Source organism: Schistocerca serialis, chromosome 1, assembly GCF_023864345.2.
Source record: "Schistocerca serialis cubense isolate TAMUIC-IGC-003099 chromosome 1, iqSchSeri2.2, whole genome shotgun sequence".
Taxonomy (NCBI): domain Eukaryota; kingdom Metazoa; phylum Arthropoda; class Insecta; order Orthoptera; family Acrididae; genus Schistocerca; species Schistocerca serialis.
In genome coordinates, this window is record NC_064638.1 from 555,797,018 (window position 1) to 555,818,223 (window position 21,206).

The 21,206-nt window shown below is 41.4% G+C and overlaps 1 protein-coding gene across 1 annotated transcript in view; it reads left to right on the forward strand.

Annotated features, from left to right (window-relative positions):
* Nucleotides 1-7,951: 7,951 nt before the first annotated feature.
* The window catches only part of LOC126457871 (odorant receptor 2a-like), a 38,363-nt gene continuing 25,108 nt past the window's right edge, over nucleotides 7,952-21,206 (forward strand). The window contains exons 1-2 of the mRNA XM_050094534.1: nucleotides 7,952-8,024; nucleotides 16,149-16,304. Of these exons, the coding sequence (XP_049950491.1) occupies nucleotides 7,989-8,024; nucleotides 16,149-16,304 (192 nt within the window). The 5' untranslated portion in view covers nucleotides 7,952-7,988. The remainder of the gene's footprint in view (nucleotides 8,025-16,148; nucleotides 16,305-21,206) is intronic.

Here is a 21,206-nt window from a genome sequence, read left to right on the forward strand (position 1 = left end):
TAACACGGTTCGGTGGCCTGAGCAACGCTAACCCCTCATCTTTAGCTGCAAGCTCATTAAGCAAGACCGTATTTTCTGCTCTCCATTGCGCTGCCTCATTAACTACTGCCTGCACTGCCTCCAGTCCAGTGACACTCTGCCTCTGCGACTCTGCCATTGTGACATCTTTATCATTCATTGATAGATAATATAAATACGAAATAATTACCGACTGATAAAAAGAAAACAGATATAACTTCCGCCTTATTTTCAAACGTCTAGATTCTCTACACTACGTTCCAACGTCTCCAAAACAGTGGCATATAAAACGAGTTACAGATACAGATTCAGCACACAGTGCAGAATGACCAAGCAGATTACACTGCAGACTCGTCACAGGATCTAAATACTGCTGTTTACTAAAACTAAAAACTAAACTCCTTCTGAATAAGCCTCGGAAGGCCCAATGGTAACGACCAAACGCCACGTCATGCTCAGCCTATAGCCGTCATTGGATGCAGATCTAGAGGGGCGTGTTGTCAGCACATTGCCCTCCCGACCGTTGTCAGCTTTCATGACCGGTGCCACTACATCTCAAGCCAGTAGCTTGACCTCACAAGGGCTGGGTGCATCCTGATTGCCAAGAGCACCTGGCAGCCCTGGACGGTGACCCATCCAAGTGCTAACCAAACATGACAGTGCTTAACTTCAGTGATCTGACTGGAACTGATGTTACTACTGCAGCAAGGCCGTTGGCATTGGTCTTTACTGTTACCACGAAATTCAGACATACCAGCCGGCTCTTCTGATCTAAACGAAGTAACTATCAAGTTATGATGACACTTCCTCTTATATCCCGTGCTTGACAAACAAATAAAAAGTAACAAACTGTTTCTCCACTCGTACCACCACTTTAATACTGCGTGGATGACACAACCTCTGCTGCCCACTGAAGGCGACGTCAGTACTTCTGACAACACTTTGTAGCCGACCTCTGTGGCGCTGTGGGGCGGCTTCGTTGTCAGAAGGCCACTTAGCCAAGACTGAATAGCAAGCCACTGAGGCCCAGGAAAAAGCTGCTGTCAAAATTAACCCTTTATTTCCAATTTATACATTGGTTCTGCGGCGTCATGGTGAGGCAAATATGCCCCAGCCTCACAGGGGAAGGGCGCTAGCCAGTCAAACTGGCTACAATATGTGCTGGTGCCTTGCTTTGTTGATGTCCGCACTTTCGGCCAGGTCCGCAGCTAAGCTACGTGAGCCACAGCACTAAAGTCAGTGGAGCATACTGGAATCTTGCAATCTTCTTTGATGAAAGACCGCACCCGGGCAACCGAGGCGAGTGGTAAGAGCTGCACTCACCGTGTTATTTGAAAACGGTTCTTGTGCCCAGGAAGCGGCCCACTGCCTTCTGGCAGGTGTCTGGTGGCTGTTGGAGTGGAAAGGCAGGTCCACTGCGTTGGCGGCACGAAGTCCAGTGGGTGGTCTTATCCAGGAAGCAGGTACTCCGGCAGGACTCAAACCTGCGGCTGCAGCTTGTGGCTGCCTGTTACCTCCTCATTTGGTGGAGCCTCTGAATCCTGGTCGTATTGCTGGACTGTGAATGCTTCTGCTACCGAATCAACGCCAATTTATACAACATGCAGCGCGCGTGTGGCAGTGCGCTGCTTCTGGTCATCTACTCGGCAACACCACCAAAACCTCAATGACGGAGATAGCATGTTTCCTGTTCTATGCATTCCTGTTGCGCCAGCAAGTAATGCTGACCTAATACTGATCAGATTGTGCCCGCTAGTTCAGTGCATCCTCATTCTTCTAAAAACGCATTTTCCCATTCAGCCATTCATCGTACAGTTTCTTTACCATTGTCACGTGACAATCTCGATGAAGAGATGAATTTAACAAAAACTATTGCAGTTAATAACGGCTATGATCGCTCGTTAGTTGAAAAAATGGTTCAAATGGCTCTGAGCACTATGGGACTTAAATTCTGAGGTCATCAGTCCCCTAGAACTTAGAACAACTTAAACCAAACTAACATAAGGACACCACACACATCCATGCCCAAGGCAAGATTCGAACCTGCGACCGTAGTGGTCGCTCGACTCCGGACTGTAGCGCTTAGAACCGCACGGCCACTCCGGCCGGCGTTAGTTGAAAAGATCTTCATAGTTAAAACTGATGTTAAAGTGACTACTCTAGGCTTCAGTGCTGTTTCTAATAATGACTACAATAAATTTTTTTGTGTTCCGCTTTAAGCCCATTTTTCGTAAACAGTTTTTCGTCCTCTAGTTAAAAAATACGGATGCAAAGTTGCCATATTTGCAATCTCAAAGCCACAATTACTCCTAGACATAGTTCAGGAATTTATAACATCACTTGTGATACGTGCCCCGTCTATTATATTGGAGAAACTGGAAAATCTCTGTGTCAGGTATGCCGGCCGGAGTGGCCGAGCGGTTCTAGGCGCTACAGTCTGGAACCGCGCGACCGCTACGGTCGCAGGTTCGAATCCTGCCTAGGGTATGGATGTTTGTGATGTCCTTAGGTTAGTTAGGTTTAAGTAGTTCTGAGTTCTAGGGGACTGATGACCTCAGAAGTTAAGTCCCATAGTGCTCAGAGCCATTTGAACCATTTTTTGTGTCAGGTATAAGGAACATTTGTTGGGAAAAAGAGACACTAATGTACATAATTCCAGGTTTGCTCATCATCTTTTAATTTCTCGTCACAAGCCCGAAAGTGTTGGAGAAATTTTCATTTTCCATAGGCAAAAGGAAGGTCATAGGCCTCACATACTCGAAGATCACGAGATTTTCACGCATTTTTCCAAGAATGATAGCTTCATCCTCAACGAACAGTTAAAATTTCGTAACAAAAACTTTTACAGTGGATTTAATGGCCGGCCGGTGTTGCCGAGCGGTTCTAGGCGCTACAGTCTCGAACCGATCGACCGCTACGGTCGCAGGTTCGAATCCTGTCTCGGGCATGGATGTGTGTGATGTCCTTAGGTTAGTTAGGTTTAAGTAGTTCTAAGTTCTAGGGGACTGATGACCTCAGAAGTTGTCCCATAGTGCTCAGAGCCATTTGAACCATCTGAGCTCTTGATATTCATACGAGTGGTTCTCTTTTCTCCAAAGGTCTCTTTAATTTTCCTGTAGGCACTATCTATCATACTCCTAGAGAGATAAGCCTCTTCATCCTTACATTTGTCCTCTAACTATCCCTGCTTAGCCATTTTGCACTTCCTGTCGATCACATTTTTGAGACGTTTGTATTCATTTTTGCCTGCTTCATTTACTGCATTGTTACATTTTCTCCTTTCGTCAATTAAATTCAATATTTCTTCTGTTACCCAAGGATTTGTACTAGCCCTTGTCTTTTTACCTACTTTATCCTCTGCTGCCTTCACTACTTCATCCCTCAGAGCTACCCATTCTTCTTCTACAGTATTTCTTTCCCCCATTCGTGACAATTGTTCCCTTATGCTCTCCCTGAAACTCTGTACAACCTCTGATTTAGTCAGTTTATCCAGGTCCCTTCTCCTTAAATTCCCACCTTTTTGCAGTTTCTTCAGTTTTAATCTACAGTTCGTAACCAATAGATTATGGTCAGAGTCCACATCTGCCCCTGGAAATGTCTTGCAATTTAAAACCTGGTTCCTAAATCTCTGTTTTACCATTATATAGTCTATCTGAAACCTGTCAGTATCTCCAGGCTTCTTCCACGTATACAACCTTCTTTTATGATTCTTGAAAAAGTGTTAGCTATGATTAAGTTGTGCTCTGTACAAAATTCTACCAGGCGGCTTCCTCTTTCATTTCTTACCCCCAATCCATATTCACCTACTATGTTTCCTTCTCTCCCTTTTCCTACTACCGAATTCCGGTCACCCATGACTATTAAAATTTCGTCTCGCTTCACTATCTGAATAATTTCTTTTATTTAATCATACATTTCTTCAATTTCTTTGTCATCTGCAGAGCTAGTTGGCATATAAACTTGTACTACAGTAGTAGGGGTGGACTTCGTGTCTATCTTGGCTACAATAATACCTTCACTATGCTGTTTGTAGTAGCTTACCCGCACTCCTATTTTTTTTATTCATTATTAAACCTACTCCTGTATTACCCCTATTTGATTTTATTTATAACCCTGCATTCACCTGACCAAAAGTCTTGTTCCTCCTGCCACCGAACTTCACTAATTCCCACTATATCTAACTGTAACCTATCCATTTCCCTCTTTAAATTTTCTAACCTACCTGCCCGATTAAGTGATCTGACATTCCACGATCCGATCCGTAGAACGCCAGTTTTCTTTCTCCTGATTACGACGTCCTCTTGAGTAGTCCACGCCCGGAGATTCGAATGGGGGACTATTTTACCCAAGAGAACGCCATCATCATTTAACCATACAGTAAAGCTGCATGCCCTCGGGAAAAATTACGGCTGTAGTCTCCCCTTGCTCTCAGCCGTTCGCAGTACCAGCACAGCAAGGCCGTTTTGGTTGGTGTTACAAGGCCAGATCAGTCAATCATCCAGACTGTTGCCCCTGCAACTATTGAAAAGGCTGCTACCCCTCTCCGGAACCACATGTTTGTCTGGCCTCTCAACAGATACCCCTCCGTTGTGGTTGCACCTACGGTACGGCTATCTGTATAGCTGAGGCACGCAAGCCTCCCCACCAGTGGCAAGGTCCATGGTTCATGAGGTGGGGACTTAATTTAGTATATGTACATAATTTTATCAATGACAACAATCCACCGATAATTACGACAGCGCACGTCTTTACAGAACATTCCACACGCCTTCGCAATGAACATCAAGTTTTTTTATCAAATAGGACATAATGATATACAGGGTGGTCCATTGATAGTGATCGGGCCAAATATCTCACGAAATAAGCATCAAACAAAGAACTGCAAAGAACGAAACCCGTCTAGCTTGAAGGGGGACACCAGATGGCGCTATGGTTGGCCCGCTAGATGGTGCTGCCATACGTCAAACGGATATCAACTGTGTATTTTGTTTTTAAATAGGAACCCCCATTTTATTACATATTCGTGTAGTAAGTAAAGAAATATGAATGTTTTAGTTGGACCACTTTTTTCGCTTTGTGGCAGATGGCACTGTAATTGTCACAAACGTATAAGTACGTGGTATCACGTAACATTCCGCCAGTGCGGACGGTATTTGATTCGTGATACATTACCAGTGTTATAATGGACCGTTTACCAATTGCGGAAAAGGTCGATATCGTGTTGATGTATGGGTATTGTGATCAAAATGCCCAACGGGCGTGTGCTATGTATGCTGCTCGGTATCCTGGACGACATCATCCAAGTGTCCGGACCGTTCGTCGGATAGTTACGTTATTTACGGAATCAGGAAGTGTTCAGTCACATGTGAAACGTCAACCACGACCTGCAACAAATGATGATGCCCAAGTAGGTGTTTTATCTGCTGTCGCGGCTAATCCACACATCAGTAGCATACAAATTGCGCGAGAATCGGGAAACGTCAGTGTTGAGAATGCTACATCAACATCGATGGCACCCGTACTAGATTTCTATGCACCAGGAATTGCGTGGCGACTACTTTGAACGTCGTGTACAGTTCTGCCACTGGGCACAGGAGAAATTACGGGACGATGACAGATTTTTTGCACGCGTTCTTTTAGCGACGAAGCGTCATTCACCAACAGCGGTGACGTAAACCGGCATAATATGCACTATTGGGCAACGTAAAATCCACGATGGCTGCGACAAGTGGAACATCAGCGACATTGGCGGGTTGATGTATGGTGTGGCATTATGAGAGGAAGGATAATTGGCCCCCATTTTATCGATGGCAATCTAAATGGTGCAATGTATGCTGATTTCCTACGTAATCTTCTACCGAAGTTACTACAAGAATGTTTCACTGCATGACAGAATTGCGATGTACTTTCAACATGATGGAAGTCCGGCACATAACTCGCGTGCGGTTGAAGCGGTATTGAATAGCATATTTCATGACAGGTGGATTGGTCCGCACGTTCACCAGATCTGACGTCCCTGGATTTCTTTCTGTGGGGAAAGTTGAAGGATATTTGCTATCGTGATCCACCGGCAACGCCTAATAACATGCGTCCGCGCATTGTCAATGCATGTGCGAACATTACGGAAGGCGAACTACTCGTTGTTGAGAGGAATGTTGTTACACGTTTTGCCAAATGCATTGAGGTTGACGGACATCATTTTGAGCATTTATTGAATTAATGTGGTATTTACAGGTAATCACGCTGTAACAGCATGCTTTCTCAGAAATGACAAGTTCACAAAGGTACATGTATCACATTGGAACAACCGAAATAAAACGTTCAAACGTACCTACGTTCTGTACTTTAATTTAAAAAACCTACCTGTTACCAACTGTTCGTCTAAAATTGTGAGCCATATTTTTGTGACTATTAGAGCGCCATCTATCACAAAGCGAAAAAAGTGGTCCAACTGAAACACTCATGTTTCTTTACGTACTATACGAATATGTAATAAAAAATGGGGGTTCCTATTAAAAAAAAACACAGTTGATATCCGTTTGACCTATGGCAGCGCCATCTAGCGGGCCAACCATAGCGCCATCTGGTTTCCCCCTTCAAGCTAGACAAGTTTCGCCCTTTGTAGTTTTTTCGTTTGACGCTTATTTCGTGAGATTTTGGCCCGGTCAGGATCAATGGACCACCCTGTATGTAAAGACACACAACAAGGCCTTACGAAGCACTGAATTGTCCGATAACTTTCCGGATGCATATAAAAAAAAGGTGGTATCAGACATTTCATATGAACCTTCGGGAAGGCTGTATCGTTATAAGCTGTTTGGATAAATATTCTTTAATATCCTGTGTTTTACGAATCGGTAATTTTTGGATAGTCTAATAGATGGCTCTGTTATACTAGACTTGCTCGACATTTTTGTATTTTCTAAAGTAGATTTAGCTCTCCCCCTTTTTATTTTGTTTTTATAATTAACTGATGTTTAATTCAATTATTTCTGTTATAATATCTCTGATGTTCCTAACAAGGCATACGTGCCAAATGCTTGAACGTGTTTAATTTTAATTTTCTGACTTGAGCATATCTGCTCGAAACTTTGTCCACTGTTTTCTCAGAAAGTAATTTTACGTACGCAACCTTTGTACGCCATTACAATTGCCATTTTCATTAATAATATTCGTCAAACTTAATTTCTATGCATTATTTGATAGGGTTTACTAACATTTAATTCTGATGAAGCCATCCTTAGGGGTCTCGAAACCTAGGTCAATGTATCAAACAGTTATTTGCAACCAGTTGATTGTGTGATTCCTATGCCGAAACTTACATGGGGTTCCTGAGAGAAGCCATGTTTAAAACTGCATTATGAATATATTTTAGCAACTCATTTAGAACTCGGATTTGTAAAGAAGTGTAGTGCTGGGGGCAAGGAAACTGCAGTGCCACTTGATCCAACACCGTAAACGTTACTAAATTATCCAGATTACTTTTATGACGCACGTTGTCTGACAAAAAATAAAATAAAAATAAAAAATAACTCTCGTCGAGAGATCCTTACCCTGAGTTTCTCGCTGAGGTCTTCACCTGTGTACTAGAACACTTCATTTGACCTTGTATGATTACAGCTGCTTCAGGTTTCAATCAGTATTTTTCTAAAATAGTTATTCAGTGACCTTTGATTGTCAATTTTTCTTTAATGTGTTATAGTTTCGTACGTAATATTCATTCTTTTAAACATTCATCTTATGGCAAATGATGCACTTTAAGTTTATCTGATACTTCCACATTAAGTTAGAACTGTATGTATATTTTTTTCAGATTTCATAAATTCGGAGTTTGTCAATGTACATTATCTACATAATTTTCATTGATACAGTACTAATTTGTGATACTTTAGATGTTACAGAGTGATGGAGGCCTGAGGAAAGCCATGAAAACAATAACTTCGATTCCCACCTTGTTATGTGAGACTGGAATGTTCTGCATATTTGGCCAAATGGTTGTAGATCAGGTAAGTGTTACGAAGCTCGAATGACTGCTGTACTACTTTTAAAAAAGGAATATGGTAGTGTTACCTAGTCCTTGTCTTTTCTAAAGTGTATGGTAAAGATGATTACTTAATAAACATATATCAAATAAATATTGTTAGTAGTCTAACTTCTCTGACATTCCTTGTTCTCGTAAATAAACATCAAAATCTGGTTTTGAGAAGAGAAATCTTGGGTGTACTGATAACTTACCTACAGCTATAAGTATTCCAACCATTAAAACTTGTGTGATCTTATGTGCTCCACTTACATAGAAATAAACAACGTTAAACCATACCACTGCAAAGGTTTTGATACTACACATTATGAATGATGTAAGTGCCAGATTCTATTGCTCTAATCAAACCCTTATCTTCAAGTATTTGTCAAAATGAAAGTGGCATTTAGGCATTGGCACATGTAGACAAATATAAGATAGGAACCCCATTCCTGAGGTATACACAGTCAAGCTTTGCAAGTCCTTCTTAGCGTACAAGCTGAACTAAAGTGTGCAGCAGCGAGAGGAACAGCGGGCGCAAGCCATTCCCGCGCTCCAGCCGCTGCGCTTGTCGAACACGTGCGGAAGTAGACGGGGTGCTACCGGCCGCGCATGCTAGAGCGCGCCTCGACCGTGGGGCCGAACTGGGTGACCGCCTTAGCGCAGCCGTATGTGAAGCACACCGGGTTCAGTTCAATGCTCTCTCATATGGGATCCGCTGTAGGGGCTGGAACTCTTCTGATCGCTGGACTTTGGAACTATGCCGAACTCTGCCTTGCTTAGGGCGTTTGAGGGCCTCTATATGTAGCGGTCGGAGTTGTTTGCTTACAAATGGGATGTGACTGCGTCCCTTTTTACCTCAAATTCAATCAGTGAGAATGAAATCAGCGGTTTCTCAATGTGTATGACCACTTAATTGACTGGCGAAAGCTACTTCCTCTGTACATTGCTACTTAAGTTAAAAGTCTTACAGCTGACATTCATACCTAGGTGATTTTTCTCTTTTTTCTGGCAGCTCGACATCATTCACTCATTACAAGGCGCATCAGCAGTTCTGTGATAAGCTCTTTTCAGCTGAATTTATTTTCGAGTTGTAATCGCATAAACTGAACACTGTCAGCAGCTCCTGTCCATTTTTAGTTACGTTTTAGGCATACACTGAGGGGGAAAACCCCTTACAAGTTCTAAGCTGCATATAGTGTGTTTTTTCAAAGTGTAATGGCAAAAATGGGCTAGAAACATTAAACTTCCATTTATCAGTCTCTCTAGAACTATGCTTATTTGCTATTTATTGGAATGTTCATATCACCGACGGACAAAAGAAAGTTGGCAACTGGAAATATTAATGATAAAAGGCAACTGATATACGCAACCTAAAGCAAGAGCCCTAAGACGGCACCTTGAAGCTCACCGCATATAACTGGTTCCCAGTGGGATGCTGCCTGATAGCTTAATACAGGGTTCTTTCCTACCGCCACCCATTGTTCTGTCAGTGAGATACTATTTTAATCATGTTGGAACTTTTCCAATTACAACGCAATCTTCCAATTTACTTACAAGCTACTGTGATTTACACAGATGCCTCTGACAGATCACAAAACATGCCATTAGTCTGGAATTTACTATATCGGAACCTTTAGACATACGATCTGTGGCTTTTACAATATGTTATTTATACTCAGAGGGTTAAGAAACTGATTTTATATTAACCTTTCTAGAATTTTCGAGATTGCTGGTAGAAGTGAAATTGGACATAAATTTGGCGGTATTTCATTACCTCCTTTCTTATACAAGGGCCTTTGGGAAATGTTCCACTGATAAATGACAGCCTACACAAGCAACTTAATATGTTATTAAACCCAAAAGAACACTCTTTAATTAAATTTGTTGATTGTTGTCATAACCACTAGAAATTTCTGATTTTTAGATTTTATGATGGACATTACATCTAGTGATGCACTGAGGGTCATATCCATATTACTGAAGTTACTTGTATTTCTGATCTGAGATATTCCATGTCAGCATCTACTGAATCTGACAACACGACGTTTTCAGAAACATTTATGAAAAGCTCGTTAAAAAGTTTTGCAACTCCACACACATTTGTTACCAATGTATCATATGCTCTTAATGCTATCTGCTTCTCTTCATCCCTGGTTGTATGCATCCTCCTTCACTATATCCCACATTGCCGTTATTTTGTTACCTGGTGTGACTATATTTTTCCTGTAATTTGCTTTTATCTCTGTACTACTATCATCAACAGTTTACATTATATCTTGTAATGAGGTATAATATCAACTTCAGAGCTGTCTCTAACTGACGAATATAGCTTTCTTTTTGTCTGACAAAATACTTTTATTCCTTGAGTAATCCTTGGTGTGCTTGTATACTGTGATCTGAGCTGGGCTTCTTTTGGGGCAAAGCAGCTTTCAAGTAACCTAACGAATTCATTAATAACAACGCTGAATTTTTTTACTACGGCTAGAGCACTGTCTATACATCACTCCAGTTCATATTCCTGAAGAGTTTCCTAAACATTGTTTTTGGATTACTGATCATCCTCTTGCACTCAGATCTAAGAGATTTTTGTGTACTGAACAGTATTATCTTCCAACAAGAACAACTTCATGTCATTTTTAAGGTAACACCAGCCGCTATTTCTCCTGCTGCCCCGACCACGTTTTTCAGTATTTTTACCCAATTCTCGTTGATATTTCCTATCGTTTAATGTGTCTGTTTTATAAGGAATGCAAACCTTCTTCTGTAAACTTATGCATTGATAATGTAGTCGTTCTGCATCAAACTGTAGTACATCTCCAGCTTCGTTCTACCATTATCCGAGCTTCTGATTGCTCGTCTTGTTTTCCACTTGTGACAATGTGTGCGTTATGTATATCACTTTCTAGATACCGAGAACTTTTTTTTATGAATAAATGCTTGCGAGGGATAGTTCTTGTACTGTTGTACGTGAACTAATTGAGCAAAGTCTATTATCATTTGCCTCTGTACTTAGTTCTTCTTTCCTACTGAGGGTTTACAGTTCTCCTCCTGTTCCACCTTAACAATGAAGTTCGCCATTCACATTCCTGTTGGAGATGCTTCCCACAACTCTCTTCAGCTCTTCATATAAATCCTTATTTTCATCATCGTCTCTGACGTCGTTGATACATGTCTACTGACCAGTGAAACGTCTCCATATTTGCGTCTTGTGTTTTGCGATAAGGAAACCAATGGTCTGGCCTGAATATCTCAGGCGGTACGAGAGCTTGACTGAGCAATACGTGTAGCTCACATGTTTGTACTCGTAACATGCCTTTATCTCTTAACAAACAGCTGTCTGTCACATCGAAACTAGTGACGTTATCTTGAAATATTAATGTACAGTTGCTGGAGTTTAGCGCTGTTAATACTCAATGAATAGTTGACGGAGATGTAGCGTTACTCGTTACAGGACTACGCAGGTGTGCCGGCCGCGGTGGTCTAGCGGTTCTAGGCGCACAGTCCGGAACCGCGCGACTGCTACGGTCGCAGGTTCGAATCCTGCCTCGGGCATGGATGTGTGTGATGTCCTTAGGTTAGTTAGGTTTAAGTAGTTCTAAGTTCTGGGGGACTGATGACCACATATGTTAAGTCCCATAGTGCGCAGAACCATTTGAACCATTTTTGAACCTACGCAGGTGTACATTTAACACGCTGGTGTGCAAAATTTATGGACGAAAGTAACTTTCGCATGATGTACGATTGCAAAGTAACATAGCTCGATGAAATCTGGACCATACGTAGAAAGAACTGCTACAATATAGCAACTGAAAAAAATCGCAATGAGACGGACAGAAATGACATTTTTATTCAAAGACTCCATTCAGAATGAAAATTCATCCTGGAAACAATCCACAAGACTGCGGCTAAGCCGTTTCTCCGCAGTATCGTTTATTCCACGAATGCTAGTCCTACAAGTTTCATAGGAGAGATTGTGTGAATTTCGAAATATGGGAGATAAGGTACTGGCAGAAGTAAGGTTGTGGAGACGAGTTTTGAGTTGTGCTTGGGTAGCTCAGTCGGTAAGGCAAAGGTCCTGGATTCTAGTCCCGGTCTGGCATGCTGTTTAATCTACTAGCAATAATTTTCGCAGTAGTCTTTGAGGAGATTGTTTTGAATGTGAGTAGAAGATTTATCAAAGGGAGCTTATCAGAGTGCCCACGAAAAGTACACTTCGATTAATACAAAGAGAGGAATACTACCAGTGCAGCAATTACACCCCTGTCGTAAAGAAAGGCTGTTTGCTATGTGACAGCAATTTATTCAGTATTATCAACGATTTACTTTATGCGCTAGTGAGACTGGGAGTCGTTACTCTGAGCAGTTGTTACTGTAAGGCGTAAGTTGTTTATGATCACATAAATTAGAGTTGTATAAATACTTGTTGACGCCGACCTACATAAGGAGAAACTATCATCACAATAAAATAAGGGAAATCAGAGCTGGCACGGGCAGATATGGGTGTTCGTTTTTTCCGCGCGCTGTTCGAGAGTGGAATAATGGAGAATTATTGCGAAGGTGGTTAGATGAACCCTCTACTGGGTACCCCAGTGTGATTTGCGGAGTATCCATGTAAATGTAGACAGATAGGCTATCGTAGACTGTCATACGTAAACGTAGACTACTGTAGCCTTTCTAGTAGCAATGGTCAGTTAAGATCATAACCGCGTTACTTGTACATTACGTATGTTGCATACATATCAGCGTTACCTGATTTCGATCCTTTCGTTAGGGTATGCGATCAGTGTCTCACTATATTCCCCTAAAATCCAGAAGTGATGAGCCGTCTAGAAACTGAGTGAGGATATACAAAGAACGACGTGGCCTACGGAACATTTTTATTCTATAGTAATCCTCCTGTCTGTTAGTTGAAAATAAATAGTATATTTGTAGTACAAATAAAATATTTAAAAAACACAATACAGATTTATCATATTGTCGTACAAAACGCAATTTCCCGGAAAAAGACAAAATTTAAAAAAAAGCACAAAACAAAAATAAATCGAACGTCGCTTGGTCGAGGTTACCTAAAACATAGTTCTGTTATTAGTTAACAGCTTTCGCACATATCGATAGTAACAGGAAACTCTTGCTTTTGATCTTTGGATTAGCCGAACGGTCTTAGGCGCTGCAGTCATGGACTGTGAAGCTGGTCCCGGCGGAGGTTCGAGTCCTCCCTCGTGCATGGGTGTGTGTGTTTGTCCTTAGGATAATTTAGGTTAAGTAGTGTGTAAGCTTAGGTACTGATGACCTTAGCAGTTAAGTCCCATAAGATTTCACACACACACATTTGATCTTTATAAAGAACGATCTATTGAATACAAAATAACAATAAATGGTTAGCTTTTTTATATTTTTGCTTGTAAACTGTAATCGCATGAAAAGTAATTGCTTTGCTTGCATAAAAGCGCAGAAGTTAGGCGATCAAAACATTTTTATTGCTTATAAAATGCTTTTCATATTTTGTAAGGATATAAAATACGCAATAGACTAACACTGAACGACGTACTGGTCTGATTATTTGCAGAAAAAACTAAGAAAAAAAAGCGAAACCGTGGGCTCCCAGTTTCTCTCTCACACATTCAATTGTTTCTTTCCCTACCAGTGCTACTACCGGTAATTCTGCCATTTACTATATCATTTATGTATTGCACCAAAACTTCGAACCATAGTTTTGGTAGAGCGCAACTCTACATAAAACTAAATATGCCTGTCTGACCAAATGAGTCTTCTTGTCAAAGTATTCAGTTCATGGTCATCTATCATTATAATTTTCACCCTATGTAAGATTAGGTAATTCTGTAGACAAGATACTCTTGCTGAAAGCATGTAGTAGCTTCACCTGTGTTACATTTCTGCCACGGAGCTTGTTCCACGGTCACGATAATTTTCAGTATATGACCCATAAAACATTACCGATCTGTTGTCCCATGTTACCCTTCGTTGTTCCATCTCATCTTCTGTAGGACGGTTCTTAAACCATCACTTTAACTATTTCCTGTCGGTAAAAACTTCTCATGTGCCGTGGTCGCCTGGCATGGCTTCATTCCTTTCAAAGGTTCGATTCTCACACACTGTGATTTCACTGCGCCGAAAAGTCTTCCGTTCCCCATGACGCCGAACTCTCCTCTCTTGCGTCACAGTTTACAAGACTCTTGTAATAGCTGTGTTGCCATCAGCACAGCCTTCCAGTTTGTAGAAGGATGCAAATCCTCCAGCAAAGCACTGTAAGTGACCCTGCGTTAATACATAAATGACAGAAAGGGATACGAACATAACTCCTCCTCTGTTTGTAGTAGTCTTACTTTTTTCGCAAATAGAAACAGTCTACGAGTACTGTCATCATTCAAATTGATGTTAATGTCATCAGGAATCAAGCGGAATGGGGATAAACAGAGTCGTTGAGTGTTGCTACGCAAAGAGGGCAACAAATTTAAGCAAAAATAAACAGAAATGCCAAGGGAAGTATACTTTCTCGAAAATGTTTCTTGTATCTTTACCGCAACATTTAACAACCAAGTTAACGATCAATAAAAGTATAGGATTCCTCATAGATTCGGGGTAATGGCGAAATATGGATGATCCATTGAAAGGAAAAATTTCGTTTCGGATTACAAAACATATGAAAATCATGATCTGACAGTGTCAGTCAAAACCGACAAAGATCTCCCATCTCCTTTCCTCTCCTGTTTTAGGAATTCAGTCTCTTTCCTGCAGTTGGGATCCAAGTACTTAAGAAGGGGGCACAGGCGAACCCTTCATGCGCTTTTCATATTAAATGGACTACAATTTCCAAGATATCTTCCCATAATTCTGGCGGTTGTATAAAACATTCTCGGACTTCTTGCTGAGCAGCTCAGAGTAAAACGTAGAGCTTTCGACAATAACCTCCATCGTGTTCGTCAGGAGCAACTGACTATCAAAACTGCAGATGCGGTGGCCTTACATAGCCCATAGACGGCTTCTGACAGGTCGGTAACTACGTAGTGCCGTCGCAGATGTTATGAACGCTTGCACTGATGGCGCCACCGCTCCCATCGTATCATAAACATTGAAACGCTGCGACTAATAACTTTGCCTCTTCTCCGCATCGACAGCTTGCTTTTATGGACAGCTAAGATTATATCCTCTTTCACCGTTACTTCTGTAGCCTCTTTGATTTCGGAATCCTAGTGTGTAGGAGCCTCTGCACAGCGGTCGTAAACTGAGGATGCACTGAACAATGTAATTGATTCCGCAACCACAAGTGATGTTATAAATCCTATGGACCCTGAGTCCGAGACTGTCGGGCGTAGCATTTCTTTTATCTTCTTAGGAAGTCGGAAAATAGGTCTTACACCTCGTCTGCCAGGATTGTGCCCATTTTGCTCGATTTGGCGACGCAGAAAGGAAGGAATACAACCGGTGTCCCATCATTCGAAGTTCAAAATTTTCGTGTTTCTTCTTCCTCGAGAACGTTGTCTTCATATCACGTGAACCATAGCCGTTCTTACGGAACACGTACTTTGGTTGATTAATTTCGGAATCCACATGGTCCACGTCAGAAATACTTTTTGCTCTGTGTAACACTGTATTTAAAGCTGCTCTGTTCTGGACTGGTTGATGAAAACTTTGGACGTTAAGATATAACGCAGTGGTCGAAAAGACCATCCGACTTTAGTTGTACCAAAACATCTAAAAATGGCAGCCTTCTTTCTCTGTCTCGTTAGTGAACGGGATGTTTGGCTGCATATGTTCGAAGAAATGCTCAAGAGCTTCTACGTCGCGTGGCCAGAGATGCAGGTTTTACTCCGAACTGACGCGGCGAGAAGTACGAGAATGTTGTACACAACAGTACTGTCTCGGAAGATTTCGTTCTCAAATCTAGTGGTGTCATTCGACATACATACAACTAATTTAGTCTTTAGTTCTACTTTGTAACTATTAAACATTAAAGAGTAAGTTACGAAACAGTGTTCTAAATGAATGGTGATTCAAAGGCTTTCCCTTTTAGAGCAGTGTCACTGTATTGTGCAAGCACTCTTCAAACAGCTTTTCTACGATATTCAACAAAAACAATTTGTTTCAGAGCGAGAGACTGGCTCGGTCGGCCTACAGCTGCAGCTGGGTTGACGCTGACGCCCGTTTCAAACGAGCGCTCCTCATACTCGAGACGAGAGCATCGCAGCCCCTGGAGTTCTCCGTGGGGAAGCTAATTAAGCTGTCCAGGGAGACATTTTTGAAGGTTGCGCTTAAGTCAGTTTGCTATATCTGTTAGAAGCTAACTTCTCATTTGAAAACACTAAGCACATTTAATGCTGTAAATGGGATTTTTCAGTCCAAATATGTCAACATCTACGTAAATAAAAACGTAAATACTCGCTTTCTCAAAATCATGTATCTCCGAAAGCTCTTGACCGATTGCTTTGAAATTCTGACACGGCGTGGTATTTCTAAATCAGAGGTGTTTTTAGACACCTATTTAGTTAATATTTGATATACGTAACTTTTTTATATTTTTTGTAACATTTGCCTATTATTAAATTTATAAAACATTATATATTACATATGTTGAAAAGTAGGTATGTAAAAGCACGCGCGTATTCCAGTGCAACGTTGCGTCAAAATTTCAAAGCATCCGGTCAAAACCCTTTGGAGATTTGTGATTAGGAACACATATAATTTCTACATAAGTACAAACGAAGACGTTCGTTTCCTCAGGATCTCAAATCTCCGAAAGTTCTTCACAGATTGCTTTGAAATTTTGACGCAATATGTCATTCGAGTACTCACGTGTTTTTATATACCTGCTGGAACGCCGTCTGGTATATATACTAAAAGGGGAAACATATAGAAATGTAAACGTTGGTTTGTTCAAAATCGTTAATCTCTGAAAGTTTTTGACCTATTGATTTGTAATGTTAACACAATATTTAATTCTAATACGGGTGTGTTTTTAGGTTCCCAATTCTTTCATATATGTATATTTTAATACACATAATATATAAATTTGTAGGTAATATGTAAAGGGAAAACATTTTTATCAACACTCTCAAATCTACCTCTTCGATTTACTTCAAATTTTTACACGTTACTGTAATAAACATTTAGACACACATAGACTGTATACTTCTTAATAAATACACACACACACACACACACACACACACACACACATATATATATATATATATATATATATATATATATATATATATATATATATATATAATAGTGAAACGTAGTTAGTGAAACAGTAGAGTTGACTTGTATTTATGGTTTATTGGTTTGTGATTAAAGTACTACTACAAAACCTGAATTTGCAATAACAATAAACAAGGCTCAGGGTCATAGAGAGGGCGGAAGAAGACATGGACAAAGGGTTACGAGGAAATGGACATAGAAAACGCAATGGAAAAGATGAAGAGAGGATGCAGGAGGAGATGCAGAGAGAGGGGGAGGAGATGATAGACAGAGAAAGAGGGAGAAGGTGATAGGGGGGAGAGGGGGCAATAGGAGAAGGTGAGAGAGGGGGGAGGGGAAGATAGAGAGAGGGAGGAGGTGATGAACAGCGAGGGGGGACAAGGAAGCGGACATGGACAAAGAAAATGCGGGGTGAAGATTGACGGACAAGGGAGAGAAGGAGATTAGGACCTATATCCAATTTCCATACCTACTAGCAGCGTGTGCATTCCCTTTTCTTTCTTTTCTTTATTTAAACAGACTGAGCCACAGCAAAGCACAACCGGAGCTAGTAACTGATAAGAAATCAGATTATGCAGAGAATTGGTGAGGAAAGAAACATACTATTAGCCAAAACATTGTGGTCATCTGATTAATAGCATGTTGGTCCCCCTTTATAATACAATATAGCAGCTATTCCGCGTGTCATGGATTCGACAAGCAACTGGTACGTTTCTTTAGGTATGAGGCACCAGATATCTACAGAGATCACACAGTTCTCATAAATTATGGGCGTGGAGCTGGCACCCGATAGCGTCCTAGATGTGTTCCATTGGATTTGGTGACCAAACCATCGACATGGATTCATTATTATGCTCCTCAATCCACATTAGCACGACTGTGTCCTTGTAACACGGATAGCTATCCTACTGTAGATGTCATCACCATCGAGAAAGACATCATGCATGAGGAGATGCAAGTGTCCGCTATAATGTTCACGTAGACTACAGCTCTTCGATTAGACGCCCAGATGAATGCACAGTACTGCGCCCACTGGCACGCATCCGTGGCACACGGCATGTCTCGAGCTGCCTTTCGCCTGGTTGACGGCGTATGGGGACACGACCATCGACCTGCTGTTACCAGAAACGTGTTTCATCTGAGCTAGCGACGCGTTTCTGTTGATCCACAGTACAATCTCGATGATCCTGCACACGCTGAAATTGTAACTATCGACTTCGTTGGGTCAACATAAGGCCAAACAGTTGGACGTCGGAAGGCATGAGATCTGGGCTGTAGGATGGATGAGGAAGAACAGTGTCCCAATTGGTGGACTAGTGTGTCAGCATTACCAACAGAGATGTCCAGTTGAGCAGCGAGATGTATGATTGTGATTCGTCGATCACCATGAATGAGTGTGTTTGCACGTTGTAACATTGTAGAAGCCATAGGTGTATGTGACCGGCTAGCACGTGGGAGATGGGACGGCTTTGCGCGGCCTTTTCACGATTATGAGGGTCTCCTGGTCCAACGTCTCACCTTTCTCTTGTTCACGGTCGAGTGTGAGAAGACATTCTGTAAGCATGTATGAATATGTGGGATGCTCTAGTTTCCTGCTACAAGAAACTCATCGACAGCTCTTAGCTCGGAACTCACCTCCGTTATAGACGCCATTTTGAAAGCTACATATAGCGCTGTCACCTATTGGAGGTTCATGAAACTGTGGGGTCTGAACCAAGGATATTCCTCGATGTCCCACGACATATTCCGTATATTTTCAGCGGAAATTGATCCAGAAAAAATGTTGCATTACTCATTCAATCCCCTCGTAAAAAGTCAGGTGAAATATATATCACGAATAACGAAGACGCAGTGTGTACGTATTACTGTGACGTGAAGGGGAGGTCGTGGCGGGCCGCATTAACCAGTCAGAATGCTGAAAAGAGAAAAACATATTGCAGAGGAGATGGTGGGGAAGAGGACGATGCTTCCTAATAGCATAACAGGACGAATTCTTGTCCTATTATATATGAACCAGAATTCCTTGTTACTGAGTTACAGAAGGTAAAGTAAAAATGTCAACAGAGAGTATCAACGCTTGCGTGAGAACGCCTGTACATGAACTGTTGACGTCGCTCAACGATACCCTTACTCTCACGGAAAACTACACAGGCGTTTCTGAAGTTGTTATTTGATCTCGACCCATGACACTCGTTCAAGTTCATTGTTGACCCATTCACTCAGTTTTTCATTACAGAGGGCAGCTACCCTCTGACCGAGCCGGCCGGGGTGGCCGAGCGGTTCTAGGCGCTACAGGCTGGAACCACGCGACCGCTACGGTGGCAGGTTCGAATCCTGTCTCGGGTATGGATGTGTTTGATGTCCTTAGGTTAGTTAGGTTTACGTAGTTCTAAGTTCTAGGCGACTGATGACCTTAGAAGTTAAGTCGCATACTGCTCTGAGCCATTTTTGAACCTCTGACCGAACACCAGCAGCATTTGACCACCATGAATTCTAACTTTCAGTTCCTACGCGCGCATACATACGTTACATAACAGACACGTGAAACTTCTCTTGCGATTTTCTCGAAATTGTCAGAGTAGTGGACGTTACTACTTCTACATTATGTTGTTTTAATGGCCTACTGAAGGTATACAAAGTTTGAATTAAATCCGTGATCACAACGTCGTGGCCTCCCGTTGTTAAGTGTGAACGCTGTAATGGAGATATTTTCTTTTATACAAGAAATTGTGAACAGATTAACAATCGTAGCTATCATCACATTGTAACATTTGCTACAATTATTTAGAAACACTGTGATTGTGTACACAGATAGTCACAGACAGCCATTGTAAAATTCGTATTATGTGAAACAAATACGACAATGTCCGTAATTTTACACCGTCGTGTACACTTATTAGGAATGCATTCATAAACTTATTAACGATATGAAAGAATATAATTATGTCTCAATTTACTGATCCCTGCCTCATAGTAATTAAATTCAGCGCGGAAAAATGACTGGTCTAGCTAGACCTGCCACTACATAACGTTTCTCATTTATACAAATTCACGTTTCTCCTGTATGCTTTTGAGTGACATCCAGTAACCTCCAGTATATTGTAGTCTTCAGCTATCTCCTGTAATCCAGCAAAGAGCTGATCCATCTACCATTCGTTTTCCAATCCATTTTCATTACAGTCATAATTACGCCCTCCATTCCAGTCTTTTGGCTGATACTTGTTTCTTTCCCTCTTTCCCATACTCATTCCCAAGAGGCATCCCTCCATTGCCCTCTCAGCGTCCGTCAGTTATGAGGTACGTCCACAAAGTAAGATTCGTTTGGTTATATAAAACAAACGCGTACAGGTTCAGGAAAAATATTTATTGTACAAAAATCTAAAACTGTTGAACTACTTTTCTACATAGCTTCCGAAATTTTGTAGGCACTTATAATGGTTTTCTCCGACTTCTGCTCAGTTCAACTTAAAATGTAACGATCACATGCGTGAAGCTGAAGAAATGGGTACAGCTGCAAGATGCGTAGGGACTGGCTAAAACCAGGTTGTAATTTTACTGTAGCAGGCAGGTTCGAGGAAGGTGACTCGTTGCGAGATACGAGAGTGCCAGAAATATGATTCCCTTGTGGGTGTGATCCGATGCAGGTATGTGCTTGAACTGAAAGACCTGATTCGAAATTATGTACATCATTTCTAGCGGATAGCATAACACTAGTGATCTGAGAAGCTAGTGTAGATTTTTTTTTCTTATGACCTCAATCAGCACATCATCTACTACTACTTTTTGTGTTCCTTCTCAATCAGTCATCGCCTATAACTCACTGGATATATCGCAGAACCTTTGATATGGTATAGAGACAGAATACGCTACAAATACTATAGAATTATCTACCTGGGGCAGTGTGAGGGAGTCGCAAATATCGCTTACATACCACGTTCCTTAG